Source organism: Engraulis encrasicolus, chromosome 14, assembly GCF_034702125.1.
Source record: "Engraulis encrasicolus isolate BLACKSEA-1 chromosome 14, IST_EnEncr_1.0, whole genome shotgun sequence".
In the NCBI taxonomy this organism is placed as follows: Eukaryota; Metazoa; Chordata; class Actinopteri; order Clupeiformes; family Engraulidae; genus Engraulis; species Engraulis encrasicolus.
In genome coordinates, this window is record NC_085870.1 from 35811427 (window position 1) to 35827599 (window position 16173).

General features: G+C 44.1%; 2 protein-coding genes across 2 annotated transcripts in view; one reads left to right on the forward strand and one right to left on the reverse strand.

Moving 5' to 3' along the window:
- Positions 1-5708, forward strand: part of trib3 (tribbles pseudokinase 3) — a 6078-nt gene extending 370 nt beyond the window's left edge. Inside the window, exons 1-4 of the mRNA XM_063215575.1 lie at positions 1-502; positions 1270-1557; positions 2789-3081; positions 3609-5708. The exon at positions 1-502 is cut by the window's left edge and continues 370 nt beyond it. Of these exons, the coding sequence (XP_063071645.1) occupies positions 1270-1557; positions 2789-3081; positions 3609-4110 (1083 nt within the window). The 5' untranslated portion in view covers positions 1-502 and the 3' untranslated portion in view covers positions 4111-5708. The remainder of the gene's footprint in view (positions 503-1269; positions 1558-2788; positions 3082-3608) is intronic.
- Positions 4527-15855, reverse strand: maf1a (MAF1 homolog, negative regulator of RNA polymerase III a). The gene is made up of 7 exons (XM_063215576.1): positions 15021-15855; positions 14784-14912; positions 14465-14633; positions 13826-13947; positions 13306-13425; positions 10994-11089; positions 4527-9454 (listed from the first exon to the last, which is right to left on the reverse strand). Exons 1-7 carry the CDS (start codon positions 15101-15103, stop codon positions 9430-9432), a joined length of 744 nt encoding a protein of 247 aa, XP_063071646.1. The 5' UTR covers positions 15104-15855; the 3' UTR covers positions 4527-9429.
- Between the last annotated feature and the right edge of the window lie 318 nt (positions 15856-16173).

Genomic DNA, 16173 nt, shown 5'->3' on the forward strand with positions numbered 1-16173 from the left:
CGCAAGCTGCAGTCATTCAGCGGGAATTGTACAACCCAGTTGGGGAACAAAGACACCGAGACAACAACACGAGCGAACACCGGTGAAATTGCCGCCAGCCCGACCCTGTGGTTTTGCACTCCATAAGTCCTTGCTCTTTTCCAGGATGAGAAAATAAATACCGCACTTAACTGTGTGTTCAAAACACGCTCTCTTGCCATTGAATAATATATAGCGGTAATCAGAAGTGAACTGTGAATGGCCAAATAGTCTGAAGACAGACTGGAGTGGAGTGAGACTCACTTACAACTTAGCCTACGACTCGAGCTACTACTTTGTCCAGACAAGCAAAGTTGCGCCAGCCACCTGGTTTTGGAACTTTTCACCTCTGTGTTTTATTTCATTTTTGGGAGAACGACAGAGAATGGCCTTTTGACAAGTTAGCTCAAGGGAGCGGACTTGCCATACCATTGTTCTCTGTTTTGGAGAGGAGCTGATCCCTTTGTCTTCATAGTCAAGCGAGGTAAGGGTTATCCATATTGCAATTAGGTGCACTATAGGCTACCATATCGCACTTTTAGTTTCGTTATCAACAGTATCTGGCGCTCCGTTGGCTTTCCTGTGTTAAATTTTATAGGTGGTCATAAAATACATTTGTTTGGTTTCTGGGAATACTTGGAACTACTAAAGGCTGTTGCGCGTAAACGTGCCGCGCACTCGCATGTAGTTATCTAGAAATATTTAAGAAGTGGAGAAGTACTCATGTAGAAGTTAAAGAATTATAAACTATTTGTAATTTATTTACTCTGTGGCCCTTGCCCATAAGTTCATTTACAGACAGACTCAGCGGTGTCACTCAGACTAGAGGCTTGCGTCATTTTATGACGTCCTCGCGCAATGTTTTTTTTCATAGACGGCACGGCATATCTGAGTCAGACTGTGCTGCATTTCGAAAGGGATGAACAGTAACTTGAGTAATGCATGCATCACCCGGCGTTGTTCATCCGTTGTTCAACTGCTTCAAAGCAAACTAATTATAAACGAGACCTTTTATAGACTAATCCTTATTTGGACGGATGTGATTCATATGAAAGTTTTATTTTGAGCTATGTTCCCTATACCGTCAATTGCACATTGCAGAATTAGCCTCATTAGGGTGGGAGGAATGCGTGTGTCAGAGCTTAGGTTGTATTGAGGACCAAAAGTTAACCTTTTGAAGAAAGATTTGTCTGGAAGCAACCACATCCAACTTACACACGTGTTTGTGTGTGCCTTGTTGTTTTCCTGCAGATGAGCCTGAACCTCAGAACTCCCAGCCTCCCTTTGCGCCTGAAACGAGTGGACTTTGAAGACCCCCAAGACCCTGACGCGTTCAAATGCAAGCGTCCCAGACTGAGCCAGACCCCTTCCCCCGGCCTCGCACCATGCCTCCGGCCTCTCTCCCAGAGCCACGGGCCCCCTGTCCCAGAGAAGCACTGCGTTTCCCACATAGGGCCCTACGTGCTGCTGGAGCTGACTGAAGGCACACACACCTACAGAGCTGTGCACAGGATCACAGAGCAAGAATACACCTGCAAGGTGAGCATTACATCGCCTGCTCTAGCTGATGCCTTTGATCAATGTTTTTTTTATAGTAGATCACAAAAGGTACATCTTAACAGTAACAGTGTTGATACAAAGGACCCCCCCCCAATCAATGCATACCCCCCTTATACCCCTTACTATCCGGTGATACGCTGATACTTTTATCTACAGTTACTTATTTACTACACTGTAATAAGGCTATGGGTAAGGGCAATGGTTGCAGTGTGTTGCTTGAAACAGTGTGGGGTTTTAGGTGCCTTGCACAAGGGCACTTCAGTCATGGATGAAGGTGTACAGGATGCATTGTACCCACTGAGCAAACACTGGCTGGTTGTTTAGCTGTGCATGGGCTCTCATGTGTTTCAGTGGTGGGGTGGAAAATGACCTGTCGGAAGGACTTCATGTCCTGGTTTTTAAATAGAACTTATTTAATAGGAACTGTGTGCCAACAACACTGCCCGGAGCTGTTTTTTCGGGACGGAGAGAGAGAGACCGAGAGAGAGGCGCTGTGATCAATGCAGTGTTTTTCACCCCCAGAATTTCTAAACACATGAGACACAAACAGTGAAAGTAGAGCAGAGTAGAGTACAGCGAAAGGGGAGAGGAGAGGAGAGGAGACTTTCGGAAATGCTGAGGCAGCATCAGACCCCCGCTAGTCATCAGTTTGCACCTGCCCATCCCTGACCTGCAGCCGGGGGGGTTGGGGGTCTCTCATTTGCATGTAGTCCTACCCTCATGTTATGCTGTACTATGCTACTGTAGGACACCTTTATCTCCCTTGGCATTAATAGAGGAATTGAGTAATTCTACCCTTGCAGCCTGCTCTTGATATATCTAGACGAAGTAGATATGGGCCAAAACGTCATGGGCACTGTAGCCAAATAAATGCAGCATAAAAACTGCAACCTTGAGTGCCTCTGCTTTCCTTTTCTACCCTACCTCACTTTAACCAGCCCATCTAATACCTATGCACATCACTGGCTAATCAAACCCTGAAACCCCCCAGACCGGTACTACATGTGACATTGCATCACGTGTGTGTGCATGCATTGCTATTCCTACACCATTCATACCTACTGTAGAACTCTATAAAGAATGTGCTTTTCTCCATCACAACTATTGTACCACATATGATTTGCATATTCTATGCATACACCATTTCCGCATAGATGCTAAAGAATGTCTTTTTTCCTCCTTCTCTTCCCCCACTCCTCTCTGCCTGCAGGTGTTCTGTATGAAGAAGTACCAGGAGCTGATCGCCCCGTACACGCGCCTGTGCCCGCACGAGCACATCAGCCGCATCTCGGAGATCATCACGGGCGAGCACAACGTCTACGTCTTCTTCCAGCGCAACTACGGCGACATGCACTCGTACGTGCGCACGTGCAAGCGTCTGCAGGAGGAGGAGGCCGTGCGCCTCTTCACGCAGATGGCCACCGCCGTCGCGCACTGCCACCAGAACGGGGTCGTGCTCCGCGACCTCAAGCTGCGCAAGTTCGTCTTCACCAACCCACAAAGGTTGGTTGAGATTTCGGATTTGTCTGTTGTGGATTGATTTCAGTTTTTGGATAGATCTTGTACACGTTCAGTAAGTGTTTGAAATAGCTGCCTCTGTTTAGGTTTGATTTGGAAGATCATAGAGGTAGATGTTTCAAACACTGAAAGATACTCAATACCGTACTGTAAGATGCAGGGCGGTGTTTGTTTTCAACTGCCTCTGCACTTACATCTACACTTACAGTACATCTAATCCAATCCACACCCTCTGATGGCATCAAACGAAACGCCATTGAGTACAGTTTCCAATTGCAGTGTTGCACAGCAGCTGATAAATGTCAAATGCCATCAGTTCCAAACAACTACCTCTTAGAGACCTCATGACCCCCATCCCCCTCCCTTTCAAACATTTAATAGAATATCACTTCAAAAACAATGTGTGCAACTTCAAAAACAGTGTGTGCAACTACATATTACAGAACTTCTCATGACCATGTATCTCCCTCTCCCCCCCCCTCTCCATCTCTTTCCCTCCCTCCCTCCATTAGAACCAAGCTGGTGCTCCAGAACCTGGAGGACTCGTGCCTGTTGCGCGGAGAGGACGACTCGCTGACGGACAAGCACGGCTGTCCGGCATACGTGGGCCCGGAGATCCTCAACGCGCGCCACTCCTACTCGGGCAAGGCCGCGGACGTGTGGAGCCTGGGCGTGGTGCTGTACACCATGCTGGCGGGACGCTACCCCTTCCAGGACGCAGAGCCCGCCGCGCTCTTCAGCAAGATCCGCCGCGGCACCTTCACAATCCCGGACACGCTGTCGCCGCGCGCCCGCTCCCTGGTCTGCTGCATGCTGCGCAAGGCGCCCTCGGAGAGGCTGGCGGCGGGGGACATCCTCCAGCACCCCTGGCTGCTGTGGGGGGGAGGCCAGGCGCCTATGGCCCCCCACCAGCTCAGCTCCAGTAGGAACTGTGTGGACCAGGTGGTCCCGGACTCTGTGTGCAGTAGTAGTAGTAGTAATGGTGGTGTCGATGACAGTGGGGACTATCTGTAATAAAGACAGACAGAGACTTCCACAAGCAAAAAAAAACAAAAAGACTCAAGACGTTAAGTCACACCTCCCTGCTCACCCACCCCCTCCTCCTCCTCCTCCTCCCTCCACAAACACACACGTACGCTCTCACACTCCTCCAGCCAGGCAGCCATACATGGGAATGGTGCTGTGGTGCCCCCCAACCCCGCCTCCCTTCCCTGCTGCTCTGCTCCCCTCCGCGTTCCTTAGCTTCTCCCCGGAGGTAACAAGAGTGTGGGGATTGCATCAGAGGGCAGGAGGAGGTCACGGGGTAGAGACGCGAGGAGGAGGAGGAGGAGGAGGAGCAGCAAGAAGATTCCTCAGCTACCGTCACACATTGCTCCGTGTCAGGCCGTGAGTGATGTGTGAACGGACCTGTCAGGTACTAGCTAGAATAGTTTCTTTTTTTTTTAAACCACGGCAGTGTCTGCAGCAGTGAACAGAGAAAAGTGTTTCTGAGTTAGACTGGGGGACTGGATCCAACCTCCCTCTGAAAAAGGAGGAAAAAAAGTTTTTCAAAGTTGTTATGACATCTGTGCTGCAGTGCAGACAGCTAAGCGCAGCCAGGAAAAAGTCACTTGGCAGTTGTGGTGGATAAAGCAGTCACAGAAGCAGGATTTCCAGACGTCAGTCATAACTCATGCGACTGTTGTTTTGTCGAAAATGCATTACGTTCAGCAGTATTCACACTGAGCTAGGACAGGCTTTGATTTCATTGGTTGTTCAACACACTGAAATATGCGTTAGTCTCGGTTTGACTCTCAGCTGTTAAAAAAAAGAAAACTATGAAAACAAAAACAAAAAAAATCGTAGACAGCTGTCAGATACCTCTTTAAACTTGAATCCTGGAGTACTTGATGCACAATTTGTGCCTTTTTTTGTTATCGTTGTTTCTTGTTTTTACTGTTTACATTATTTGCAGTGGATAAAACATCCTGATCTGACCAGTCAAAAGTGCCTTTTTGAGTTGAACAGTTGATTTCTTTTCTGCTCTCTCGGCTGCTGAGTTGAAATGAGGCGAATGTTTTCACCAAAGACTGATTTTTGCGTTCATCAGTCCAAACTCAAGAGACTGACTTCAGTGTAGCTCTTCTGAAGACTCTCTTTGGCTTTCCTTCTAAAGGGTTGGTTATAGTTCTGTATTCTTTTTGAAAGCTTAATATAATTCTTTATTCTGTATAAAATCTTTTTTTTTTGCCCTGCTCGCTGAATCGGAAGACCTTGTGATGTCGCCATCTTTGCGCGCATGAAAAAAAAACAAAAAACGTTGCTTTCAGATTTTACAGCTCATGCCAGCAGTGTCTCTAGGCTTGAGCTGTCTTATTATGTATGTAGGCATAGTGGAGGAGGGCAAGGGCCCCCCAAGGATACAGCGCTCCAATATTCCCCAATACAGCAACTTTCCATTTGGGTGGTGCAATGTCGTGCCCACAGTTGGTTAGGCATAAACAACACTTGTCGTAAAAGTTGTGCTCAGTGGTGATGCAAGCATGCAGATGTTGAGCCCCGCCATCACGTTCACCAAATCGGTGATTCTATTTTTTGTTTTGTTTTGTTGCAAATGTAAATACATTTTGTTTTATAAAAAAAATCACGAAAAACACTACATGCATTTTCTTTTCATGTTCATTCACGTGGATGTATTTTTAGTAATAAAAGGTATTTTGTTGGTGCCAGTAAAAACTTTGAAAAAAAATAAAGGAAAATTCAAATACAGTAAAAAAAAAGGTCATTTTGTTTGTAATAATTGTGTTTCAATCCATTTAAGCATGTGCTCTATGCAATTCTGCACCTCAAAGACAGGATTTCTAAGGACATTAGATGTTATACCAAGATACCATGCTATCGTATCGCTTACCTTATAAAAACAATACAAGGCCATTGCGCCTTGCAGTCATGAGAGATCTGCTGATGACTTCAGAATGATATTTATACAGCAGCAGGAAGAGCCAGACTTCACCCCGAGTTTCACTATGAGTACAATGCAGTTAGTTGATATTGCATCAATGAGCCAGAGGAAGACCTAGAGGTAGGAAGCATGACTAGGTTTCATCAGGAAGTTCAAATGGCAAATATTGCCTCATAACCCCCTCTGAAAGCCCCTACTCCTGTGGATACGCACTAATGCAAACAGAACAAAATCAACACTTTGTAGTCGAGGTACATTCTCTGGCTGTGATCATTAAGACACTTCTGGTATAAGTTTAACTAGAGATGTGATACATTAATTCAAGAAACAAAACGAACAACATAAGATATTCATGTTTTATTACAGAACAAAGACCAGATCTTTGAGAATACAGTACAAACAAAAGCTGCCAATGGTCATGTGACACGGTTCAATTCCAACAGAAATTGATCTCAACATTGTAACATGTCGCCCCTCACTTCCATACAACATGTTCATCCTGTACTGTACTCTCTCAGAGCTGGGTTATAGGGCAGTAACACTTTGTTCGAGGGAAAAAAAACTGGTACATTCCTACAAGGTGCACTTATTTTGACTACTTCACATTCCCAGTCTCTTGTTTGTCACAGATAACATCAATCGGGGCAAAGTTGTCGGTAGCTTTTCAGAAACGTGCACCCACATCTAAAAATACCTGTTAGTTGCACAAGAGACATTTGGCAAGACACCAGTACTCCTCACAGGTAATAGCAGAGGAATTCTGCTGGACCAAGAACATGTCAACAAGCATGTGCTGCGCCTCTCCTTGGCCAACATTTTGAAAGTATGGTAATGTAAAGGGTGAAAAAAAAAAACAATGGCTATTTTAAATCTTGCAGGAAGTTCTCAGACAAATCTCTAGAGGGGTCTGTGACAACGGTTAGATGTTCCACATACACCCACTCAGCGCCTCAGAGTCTGACGGCAAATAAAGAGAAAACACAACAGCGGTAGCAATGCTCAACAGTGAACACAGGGGAATACGCGTCCACTCCACCACGCCACGGACCTCCAACATGAAAGAGCCTCGCACCCACGCTACTAGCACCGTGTTTTGCTAAAGCTGTTGTCACCACGCCTGGCTTCAAACACCTGACCACATCTGTTCACACTAGAGGAACTGAAGCCCCCTGGCCTACTCACGCAAGACTGACAGCACTGCACAGGACGAGACTGGCTGCTCAGAGCTCCTCTGTTTCAGCTGCGGATGGGGAAAACAATACTGCCAACCAAAGCATGGAGAAAACATGCTGACGGCTGAGTTCCCAGCCATATAGCCCTTGTCTGAGACCGAGACGTCAACAAAGTTGGTGACTGCCTGTCACGCAGAAGCAAAGAAAAAAAAATGAGTTTTCATACCATGATGTAACAGCTGCCTAAAGCATCTGTTTACTTAGTCTGTTACTGACAACCATAATAAACACCATCATAGCTATTGATAAAACACACACACACACACACACACACACACACACACACACACACACACACACACACACACACACACACACACACACACACACACACACACACACACACACACACAACAAGATGATGAAACACTTCTCCGGTATGAAAAATACACTCCTTTTGTGGCTACACTGGACAGAGTCTTACATCAGACAATGAAATCAGTCAGCGGGGGTCGTCATGGTATATTACCATAATCAGATAATACCGCAATAATAACAGCCGAGGAGAAAACAAGCAAAGCCGTGTGGAGTGGACAGCTCAAAACAAACTTACAACAACACAACCTGAAAAGGGGAGAAAGAGAAGTATCCCCTTTTCAACACGCATAAAACTGTAATTTCCAAGAAAGGGCTGCTGACAGATCAGGAACCGATGACAAAGAAGACAGTCATTAATGCAGACTTATCAAGGTGTCCTCACAAAGCCGCAGGAAAAAGCAGTGAGGGTGAGTCACATTGTGGTCTTAGCCAGCGTTTCTCTCACCACATGAGTTGAGAATATACTGTGTATTAACACTTCACTATGGGACCACGCGCTATCTTTAAAACGTCAATACAGCGTCTAAATACAACACAACCTAAAGCACAGTTTAAATTAAAAGATCTCATGTTACACTGAAATAAATGAATGTCAAGAGTTGTTTGTGTTGCGAAACACTTGGTGAATCACCTATGTAGATCGACTGCCAAGACGCTCTGAAAGCCTAGAGGTTTATTCAGCTTCTCTTGACAGAAGACTGACAGGATAACCTTTACAGGTTTGACTGAAAGGATCAGTTGAATAAACCCTGACCATTGTAGACTAGCTTTCGTTGTGGTTCTTTTATTAGCCCATCATCTACAGAAAAAAATAAAATATCCAACAGGGTTCCATTAAAGTAAAACATCCAACAGGGTTCATGTGCTACAACATTAAAAAGAGAATATGCATAGGTTAAAAGCAAAAGCTGTCAACTAAAACAAAATAAAAAGTTGTTCAAGAATACGGTTGAACACTGCACGCCAGGTGATGCCTGATCATAATAATGAAAATTTAGTTGCTGACAGAAAGCGCCTCCTTGTGGCTCAAACTTAAAATTACACCAGTCTGCTTCACCCTGTTCGAGAAAAATCTTTGGAATGACGAAAAATATTATGCTTGGATGACTTTTAACGAGGCGAAAATAGGAAACAGTGCAAACACAAGCGTGAAGCACAGATGGAATAATAGGTGAAATGGAACGAGGATTTACACTGTGTCCAAATCCTTAAGAGGAATGTGGACGCCACACCTAGGACTGGGGTTGGACTCAGGATACCACAACAACGGCTGGTTGGAAAAATACAAAACAAAAAATCCCACCATGTCCACACGCTGACATTTGACAAAACTGCACATTTGAAATTCTCCTTGTTATATATCCAATATGGATGTGCTTGTGGGAATGTCAGTAACTTCAGAGATGTTAAACTAAACAGCACCGACTTCTGCATGGAGAAAGATGTGTTGATGTGTGTGTGTGTGTGTGTGTGTGTGTGTGTGTGTGTGTGTGTGTGTGTGTGTGTGTGTGTGTGTGTGTGTGTGTGTGTGTGTGTGTGTGCGTGCGTGCGTGCGTGCGTGCGTGAATGTGTGTGTGCGCGTGTGCGTGTGCGTGTGCGTTCAACAGCACCCTGAAAAACACAACCTCCATAGTCAGGTCTATCTGGGTGACTGAGCCCTGTGCAGAAACATGATTAGGGGTGAAGCTGAAGGTGAAATTAGGCCTTTGACCTGACTCCTGAGGCGTGCATGTGTAGAGATCAGAGGAATGGAACACAAAAGCTGGGAATCTGCATCTTCATCTTCATCCTCTGAGGAAGATGGTCGGCAGCATGGGCCTTTCCTCTTCCTCCTCCTCATCCTCATTGTGCACACACTGCTCCACACCTGCAAAAGACACCACTGTTGTGACCAACTGTTGTGCCACAAACTTCCATCACCAATGTCGTGGAACCTCGCATCACCAGGCAACAGGAAAGGACCGGAGGAAGTAGAATGGCTAGGCAACACTTGATTTGATCTGGCAAGTTTTTTTTTTTTTTAAAGATATTTTTAGGGGCTTTAGTGGAGATTCTGACAGGAAGTGAGTGTAGGGAGAGAGATGGGGAAGGATCGGCAAATGACCCGGGCCGGAATTGAAGCCCAGGTCGCCGGCGTAGTAACACAGTTCCCTACCTTAGGCCACGGCAGGGCCATAAATAGAACGTTTTTAGAGGATGAGATTAACAGGCACTTCGCAAATTACCTCTGCACTGGACAGTGCTGCAACCAATCAGGTCGCTCAGCGATTCTAATGACTGACGGCTTGTGTTCACTTTTCTTTTGTGCCCGGTTTCTCCAATGCATAGACATATAGGCCGCAGAGATTTGAATTCAATGCCATTTTTATGCCGTATTACTCTTCTCTCTACTCTACTATTTCCTGGACAGTATGGGCAGGCCTAGGCTAATGTTGCACTATTATATACATTGCACAGTCTTGCATGTTGTAATATTGTGCCATTTCCGATACATTATACAGGTTTAGTGGCAAACAACATTGGCATATGCCACTGGTTATTTAACTATACCACACTCTGGTTGGTATCTCTGTAGTCCTGTTTAGAGAGAACACCCTGACATGATGCCCTTGGCACCAGCACCAGCGTGGTCCTCTGCCTGTCCACAGCCTGCCATATGGGCCAGCCTGATAACAAGGCCAGCAAGAGAGGGGCTCCGTCTGGGAGTGCTGTGTGCACACAACACACCAGAGGTGCATTTCTCGAAAGCGTAGTTGTTAGCAGTTAGCAACTTGGGTAATTGCCAATGGGAAATTCCATTGCAACCAACAAAGTAGCTAATGTAGTTAGCAACTACGCTTTCGAGAAATGCACCACAGACCCACTTTAGAAACAAGTGTGCAATCCGTTCGCCCACCTTGCCACATGCAACACAAGTGAGTTATCAGACAGAGACAATGACAGGAGGCTGGCGTTCAGTCAATCAGATATGTTTGACAGCAGCACTCTTCATATGGTTCTTTGAAGTCTGCAAATGTTCAACAACTCTTCTGGAAAGGCCTTTGAAGTCAGCGATGCTTGACACTGTGCATATGGTTCATTGAGGCTGCTATGTATGGCTGCATAATCCTGTTAGAAAATGTGCTTAGACTGTGCTGAGGCTTTTTTTAAATCAATTTGTAGAGCTGATTTTCTTAGTGTTGATAATGCATTTTAACTCCTAACAAATTATTGACAAACCGACTGTGGCAGTGAAGTATGAACACAACTTTAAATATCAATACCAGTCAGTCAGATGTTCCATAAAGCTGCACTTGATCAATAAAATTCAATCTGTAAACCTCCAACTCTAATTTAAAACACTTTCAACCTGGATGTTCCTACATTTGATTGGGTGTGTGGATGGAGATAGAGTCTGGCGTCTCACCTTCCCTCATCCATGCTCTCCCCATCCTCATAGTCTTCATCCAGCTCCAAATCCAGATCATTCCCAATGCCAGAGTCTCGTGGAGCCATAAACGAACTGCAAGGAGGAAGAAAGGAGGAAGAAGAAGAAGAAGAAGAAGAAGGAACAAAAAAGATAGAAGAAAAAGAAAAGAAAGAAAACGTTGGTTAGATCAAGATATCAAGATACATACAGCCGCGGCAAAAATTGAGAGACCACTTCGAAATTTCCCGTTTTTCTGATTTTGCTATGGATAGGTATGTATTTGAGTAAAACAAACATTATTTCATTCTATAAACTACCGACAACTTTTCCTATGAATGTCGAAAGATCATTTAGATAATTTATTTGCAGAAAATCTCAAAATGGTCAAAATAACACATAAGATGCAATTTTTCCAAATCTCAAAAAGGGGCAAAGAAAACAAGTTGATACTAACGTAAAAACAACACAACAGTAATTTATCAGCTTGGGAAGAGTTCAGAAATCAATATTTGATGGAATAAGCCTGTTTTGTAGTCACAGCATTCATGCATTTTGGTATGCGTTCCATTAGTCTTTTACATTGCTCTTGGATGACTTTGTTCCAGGACCGGTGCAAGAATTCAAGTTGCTGAGCTTGGTTTGATGGCTTGTGACCATCCAGCTTCCTCTTGATCTTTTCAATGGGGTTCAGGCCTGGAGTTTGCTCCAGCCACTCAGCTTGCCAATAAAGCTGTGGATGGAGGACCACAAGATCAATACCCTGACATGGTCAACCCAAACTCCAGGCCCGAACCCCCTTGAAAAGCTCTGGAATATGATCAAGAGGAAGCTGGATGGTCACAAGCCATCAACTCGAATTCTTGCACCAGGCCTGGAATAAAGTCATCCATGAACAATGTAAAGGAGTAATCGAATGCATACCAAAACGTATGAAAGCTGTGACTACAAATCGGGTTTATTCCACCAAATATTGATTTCTGAACTCTTCCTAAGTTAATACATTACTATTATGTTTTTTTATTATGTGCTTTTAAACTGAATTTGCCATGTTAAATGAAAGGCTTTTTTATATTTTTCTCAAATCTCAGAGTGCCTCTGCCTTTTCCTTCCTTTTTGGAATTACTATTATGTTGTTTTAAGTTAATATCATCTGGTTTTCTTAGCCTTTTTTGAGATTTGGAAACATTGCCTCTTATGTGTTATTTTGACCATTTTGAGATTTTCTGCAAATAAATGATCTAAATGCAATATTTTCTTTCACAATTCGGAGGAAATGTTGTCAGCAGTTTATAGAATGAAATAACAATGTTTGTTTTACTCAAACACATACCTATCCATAGCAAATCAGAAAAACTGAACATTTCGAAGTGGTCTCTCAATTTTTGCCGCGGTTGTATAAATGTGGCTACAACGAGTGCAACCGTGGTCTTCCAACGCCATTCAGGGTTCAAACCCACAACTTTCAAGTCACAGCAGAACTTTTGCCATGGGAGCAGAGGGACAAAACCACTCTAGGCTGACAGCTCAGTAACATTGGAACTACATGAAACTTTAGCCTAAACGAACAGAAAGTAGGAGGGGTTACTCATCACGCACCTGAGACTGCTGCACTTGCCAACTCCACAATATTATTACTGATTTTTGAGCACATTCTTGCGCATCCATGGAGGCATTTGGTCCCGTGGAACAATTCTAAATATTTCCTGTTGGTTTACTAACCCATCAAAATCCATTCTAATGCGTCTGCTTGCGTGTCCTTTCATTTGGAGAGTGTGTTTGACCATACTGTCTGATTTTGACAGCGATCACAGCTTGGAACAACTCCCTAAAGCAAAACTAAAAGTTTACTGCAAGGCTGTAATGTTTGCAAGCCTGGAGAGAACGCATATATTGTGCGTTTCGTGCACTTAACCAGACATCTTTACATAGGGTCGCATTCGGACGGGATTAGTATAACCCAGGGTAATATCTCCGGACCCTTTTACAGGAGGTAAAAGTCGCTGTGAAGTTTACCCCACATACTCCGCTATCTTCACTGACTTGGCGCGTTCGGACGGGACTACATTTCCCGGTTATTACTACTTTACTCCAGGTCCTCCCATTAAACTAGTCCCGTCGGAATAGGGCTTTAGAGAGAGAGGTTTACAAACATTCTACCACCAATCTTTGCTACTTGGCATCTATTACACAAGTTCACACAAACTTTCTTCTACTGTTCCAAAGCTGTATTTGCGGCTGGCAATTAAAAAGCCCTCGACTTTGATGCACCAGCAGTTGGTGATAATCCCAAATCAACAGGCGAGCCATACCTGACTGAGTGGCAAGTGAAGAAAACAATCCTTTTCAACTTCTTGTTGTAGAAGAAGTAGTTGAAGGACCACAGGTTGCCCTCTTCTCCATACGGGTCTGAGTCCAGGTCAGGGTTGTAGCTGTCATGACACAGACAGACAAACTACTTCAGGTTTTGCCTGACATACAGCACACGGCTAAGGTCACTGTGAAAGCTCAACAACACATTATTTTAGGCTTTATAAATCTAGTATGACGATGTGTCTAAGAACTTTTTTCATATTTTTTAAGAGTGCCATGGTATTTCATCTTTAGTTAACTGAATTTTGGTCTCTGTTGTTTAATCGTGATTGGGCTGATTCAAAGTTTTTCGTGACGTGTCGACATCTTTATAAAAGAATGCAACATGATTTAGCAGATCTTTTTTTTTCAAATTTGTACACACAGACTTTGGTCTCGTTTCATTGTTCTTGAGCTGATTCAGAACATTTCATGTGATATCCATATCTTCATAAGGCAGTCAGCAACTGTGAAGCCTACCTGTAAATGTCACAGTCAGAGAGGCAGATCTCTGTGTCGATGGCCTCCCACAGGAGAGGCTGCAGTCTGCTGTAAGCCTCCCCGGCTGCTGCTGACAGGCTACTGTTCACAGCGTTCAGCACCTGAAGAAATGACGAAGACACGTCGCCATGTCATGTTACATCTTACAAAGTCACTGGAAGATATGGGAAAGGAGTTCACTTAAGCTCTACCCTTTTTGGTGCTCACAGTCTAGGACTGCAGTCAGTGAAAAACAAGTTGGTCCACTTCAGAGAGACTGGGCCAAGGATGACTGGAGCACACAGGATACATTTTGTCATGCTTGCACCACAATAAGATAACAGCAAAACATATTAGCCCTGTCTCTCTGAAGTGGACCAGCTTGTTTCTTACTCCCTGGAAGACAGTTTGATCTGTCTTTGACTTATACATAACCATACACTAACAGGGTTGTCATATCATTGTGTATTTGCAGGTCAACTAGAAATGCTTGCTAGATGTTAAGTGATTAGGAAAGGATGCTGCATAGGATTTTTAAAAGTAAATGCATAGAAACAAGACTTGGAAAGTGTGCTGTGCTACTCATCAGTAATTTGACAAGATGCTCAGAGTTTGAGGCATTAGTGCAGTCATTCATACCCAGTTCAAGCTAGGCTCTCTGCTGAAATCATGGCCTTTGGTCCGGCTGAAGTCGTAGTCTGGACGGAAGGACTCGTTGAGGGTGGCGATCAGGTAGAACAGCGTCTTCCTGCTGCACTTGTCAGACAGAGGACCTTCTCCTTCATCTCCACTTTGACTTTGGCTCAGCCTTCCAGGATGACAAGGGGAGGAAAACGTGACCATTTTGGATGTTAAAGGGACAGCCAAGCAGTTACAGGACATGTCAAGTTTCTACTGACAACTGTAACTGTGGGGTGTGTTGTGACTAGGTAGATGGTTGTTAGATACCAGCACTCACTTGTTCGGACTAATTCCCACGGAATTAGGAGGTGACAATGCCTCCAGCACGTGCGGAAGACCCTCTTGACAGAACTGTTTGAACATCTGCTTGTCCTCTCCTGCCATTTTACAGGAGTAACTCTCGATCCTGTAAACAGAGATATGAGGGAAATAATAATCAGACGGACCTCAAGTGGTAGTTGGCCTAAGCTGTTGATATGGAGGTTTACACATCAATGACAACCAATAAACTCACCGTCCAATTATCTGACAGTCTCCTGTCTCAATGGTTAGTTGAGAGTTTACTGCTTCAAAACTCGAGTTCTCCAAAAGTTTCATGTTTACATAGAATGTTTGTTTTGTGCAACTTGGAAGTATTGCGTGCTATCGCCCTGACGCGAAAACCAGCACAAGTCAACTTGCAATATGTCAAGACTCAAAACAATGAACTTGTTTGGCGCTAAGGTTGCTGGCCTGGATTGCTAACTGGGCTAATATTCGCTTTGGTCGCTGACCCTTCAGTTTCACAAACAATGAGTAACCCTCCAAAATATTTTTCCAACAGCACGGAAAATCCTTGCAATGACTGAAAGTAAAGCTGTAGGCGCTCAGGACCCGCTTTTAGCAAACTCTTACAACAAGCTAAGTTAACGCTAACCAAAACAACCCGCCGCTTCAGCAACAAACGCAGCAGACCGAAAATCTCTAGTCAACGGTACTGTCGCCAAACCCGACTAGGTAAGGATGGCGGGCTGCACAGCAACTGCAAATGTCTTTGCAATGCGAATTAAATATCAAACGTTAAAATGATTCACAATCCTTTAAATTAAGGAAGATTACAGTGTATTTGTCGACCGCTTATTGCACTTCGATGTCTAATAAATATGTCTTCCTTTTTACTGTGAAATTTCCAATACCTGCCATTAAATAAACTAAAGTTAATTGGAAAATGCCTCATCCCAGCTTTTTAAATCAGAACGTATAATAAAATGTTGTGTTTCTTTCTGCTCCAATGTTGCTCGACAGCTCAAAATTGTTCGTCTTGACCTAGCAAAAACAGAAATCTGCTTCTGGTGTGAAGTTACTGCAGCACTGACAGAGTCAGTCGTTTCCGCCAAAGATTTTCACAACGTTCCTATCAAATTAAAAGTTCTTAAAGCAAGTCTCTGAACGTCTCTGCTGTTGGCCTACTAGGCTACATGCGCATAATTGTACTGTATACTTTTCGAAATAGCACTATTATATTCTCTCAAGCACGGGTGTAATTTTAGGTGGGGATGTTCACAAATACTTGTATGATGCAAGTTTGCTCATCAGCACTTACATTTATTTTATAGTGCTAATGTCCATGTCTTCTGCCAACAGAGCATGCCCTGGAGAATACAGTATACAGGTACAGTTAGATGACT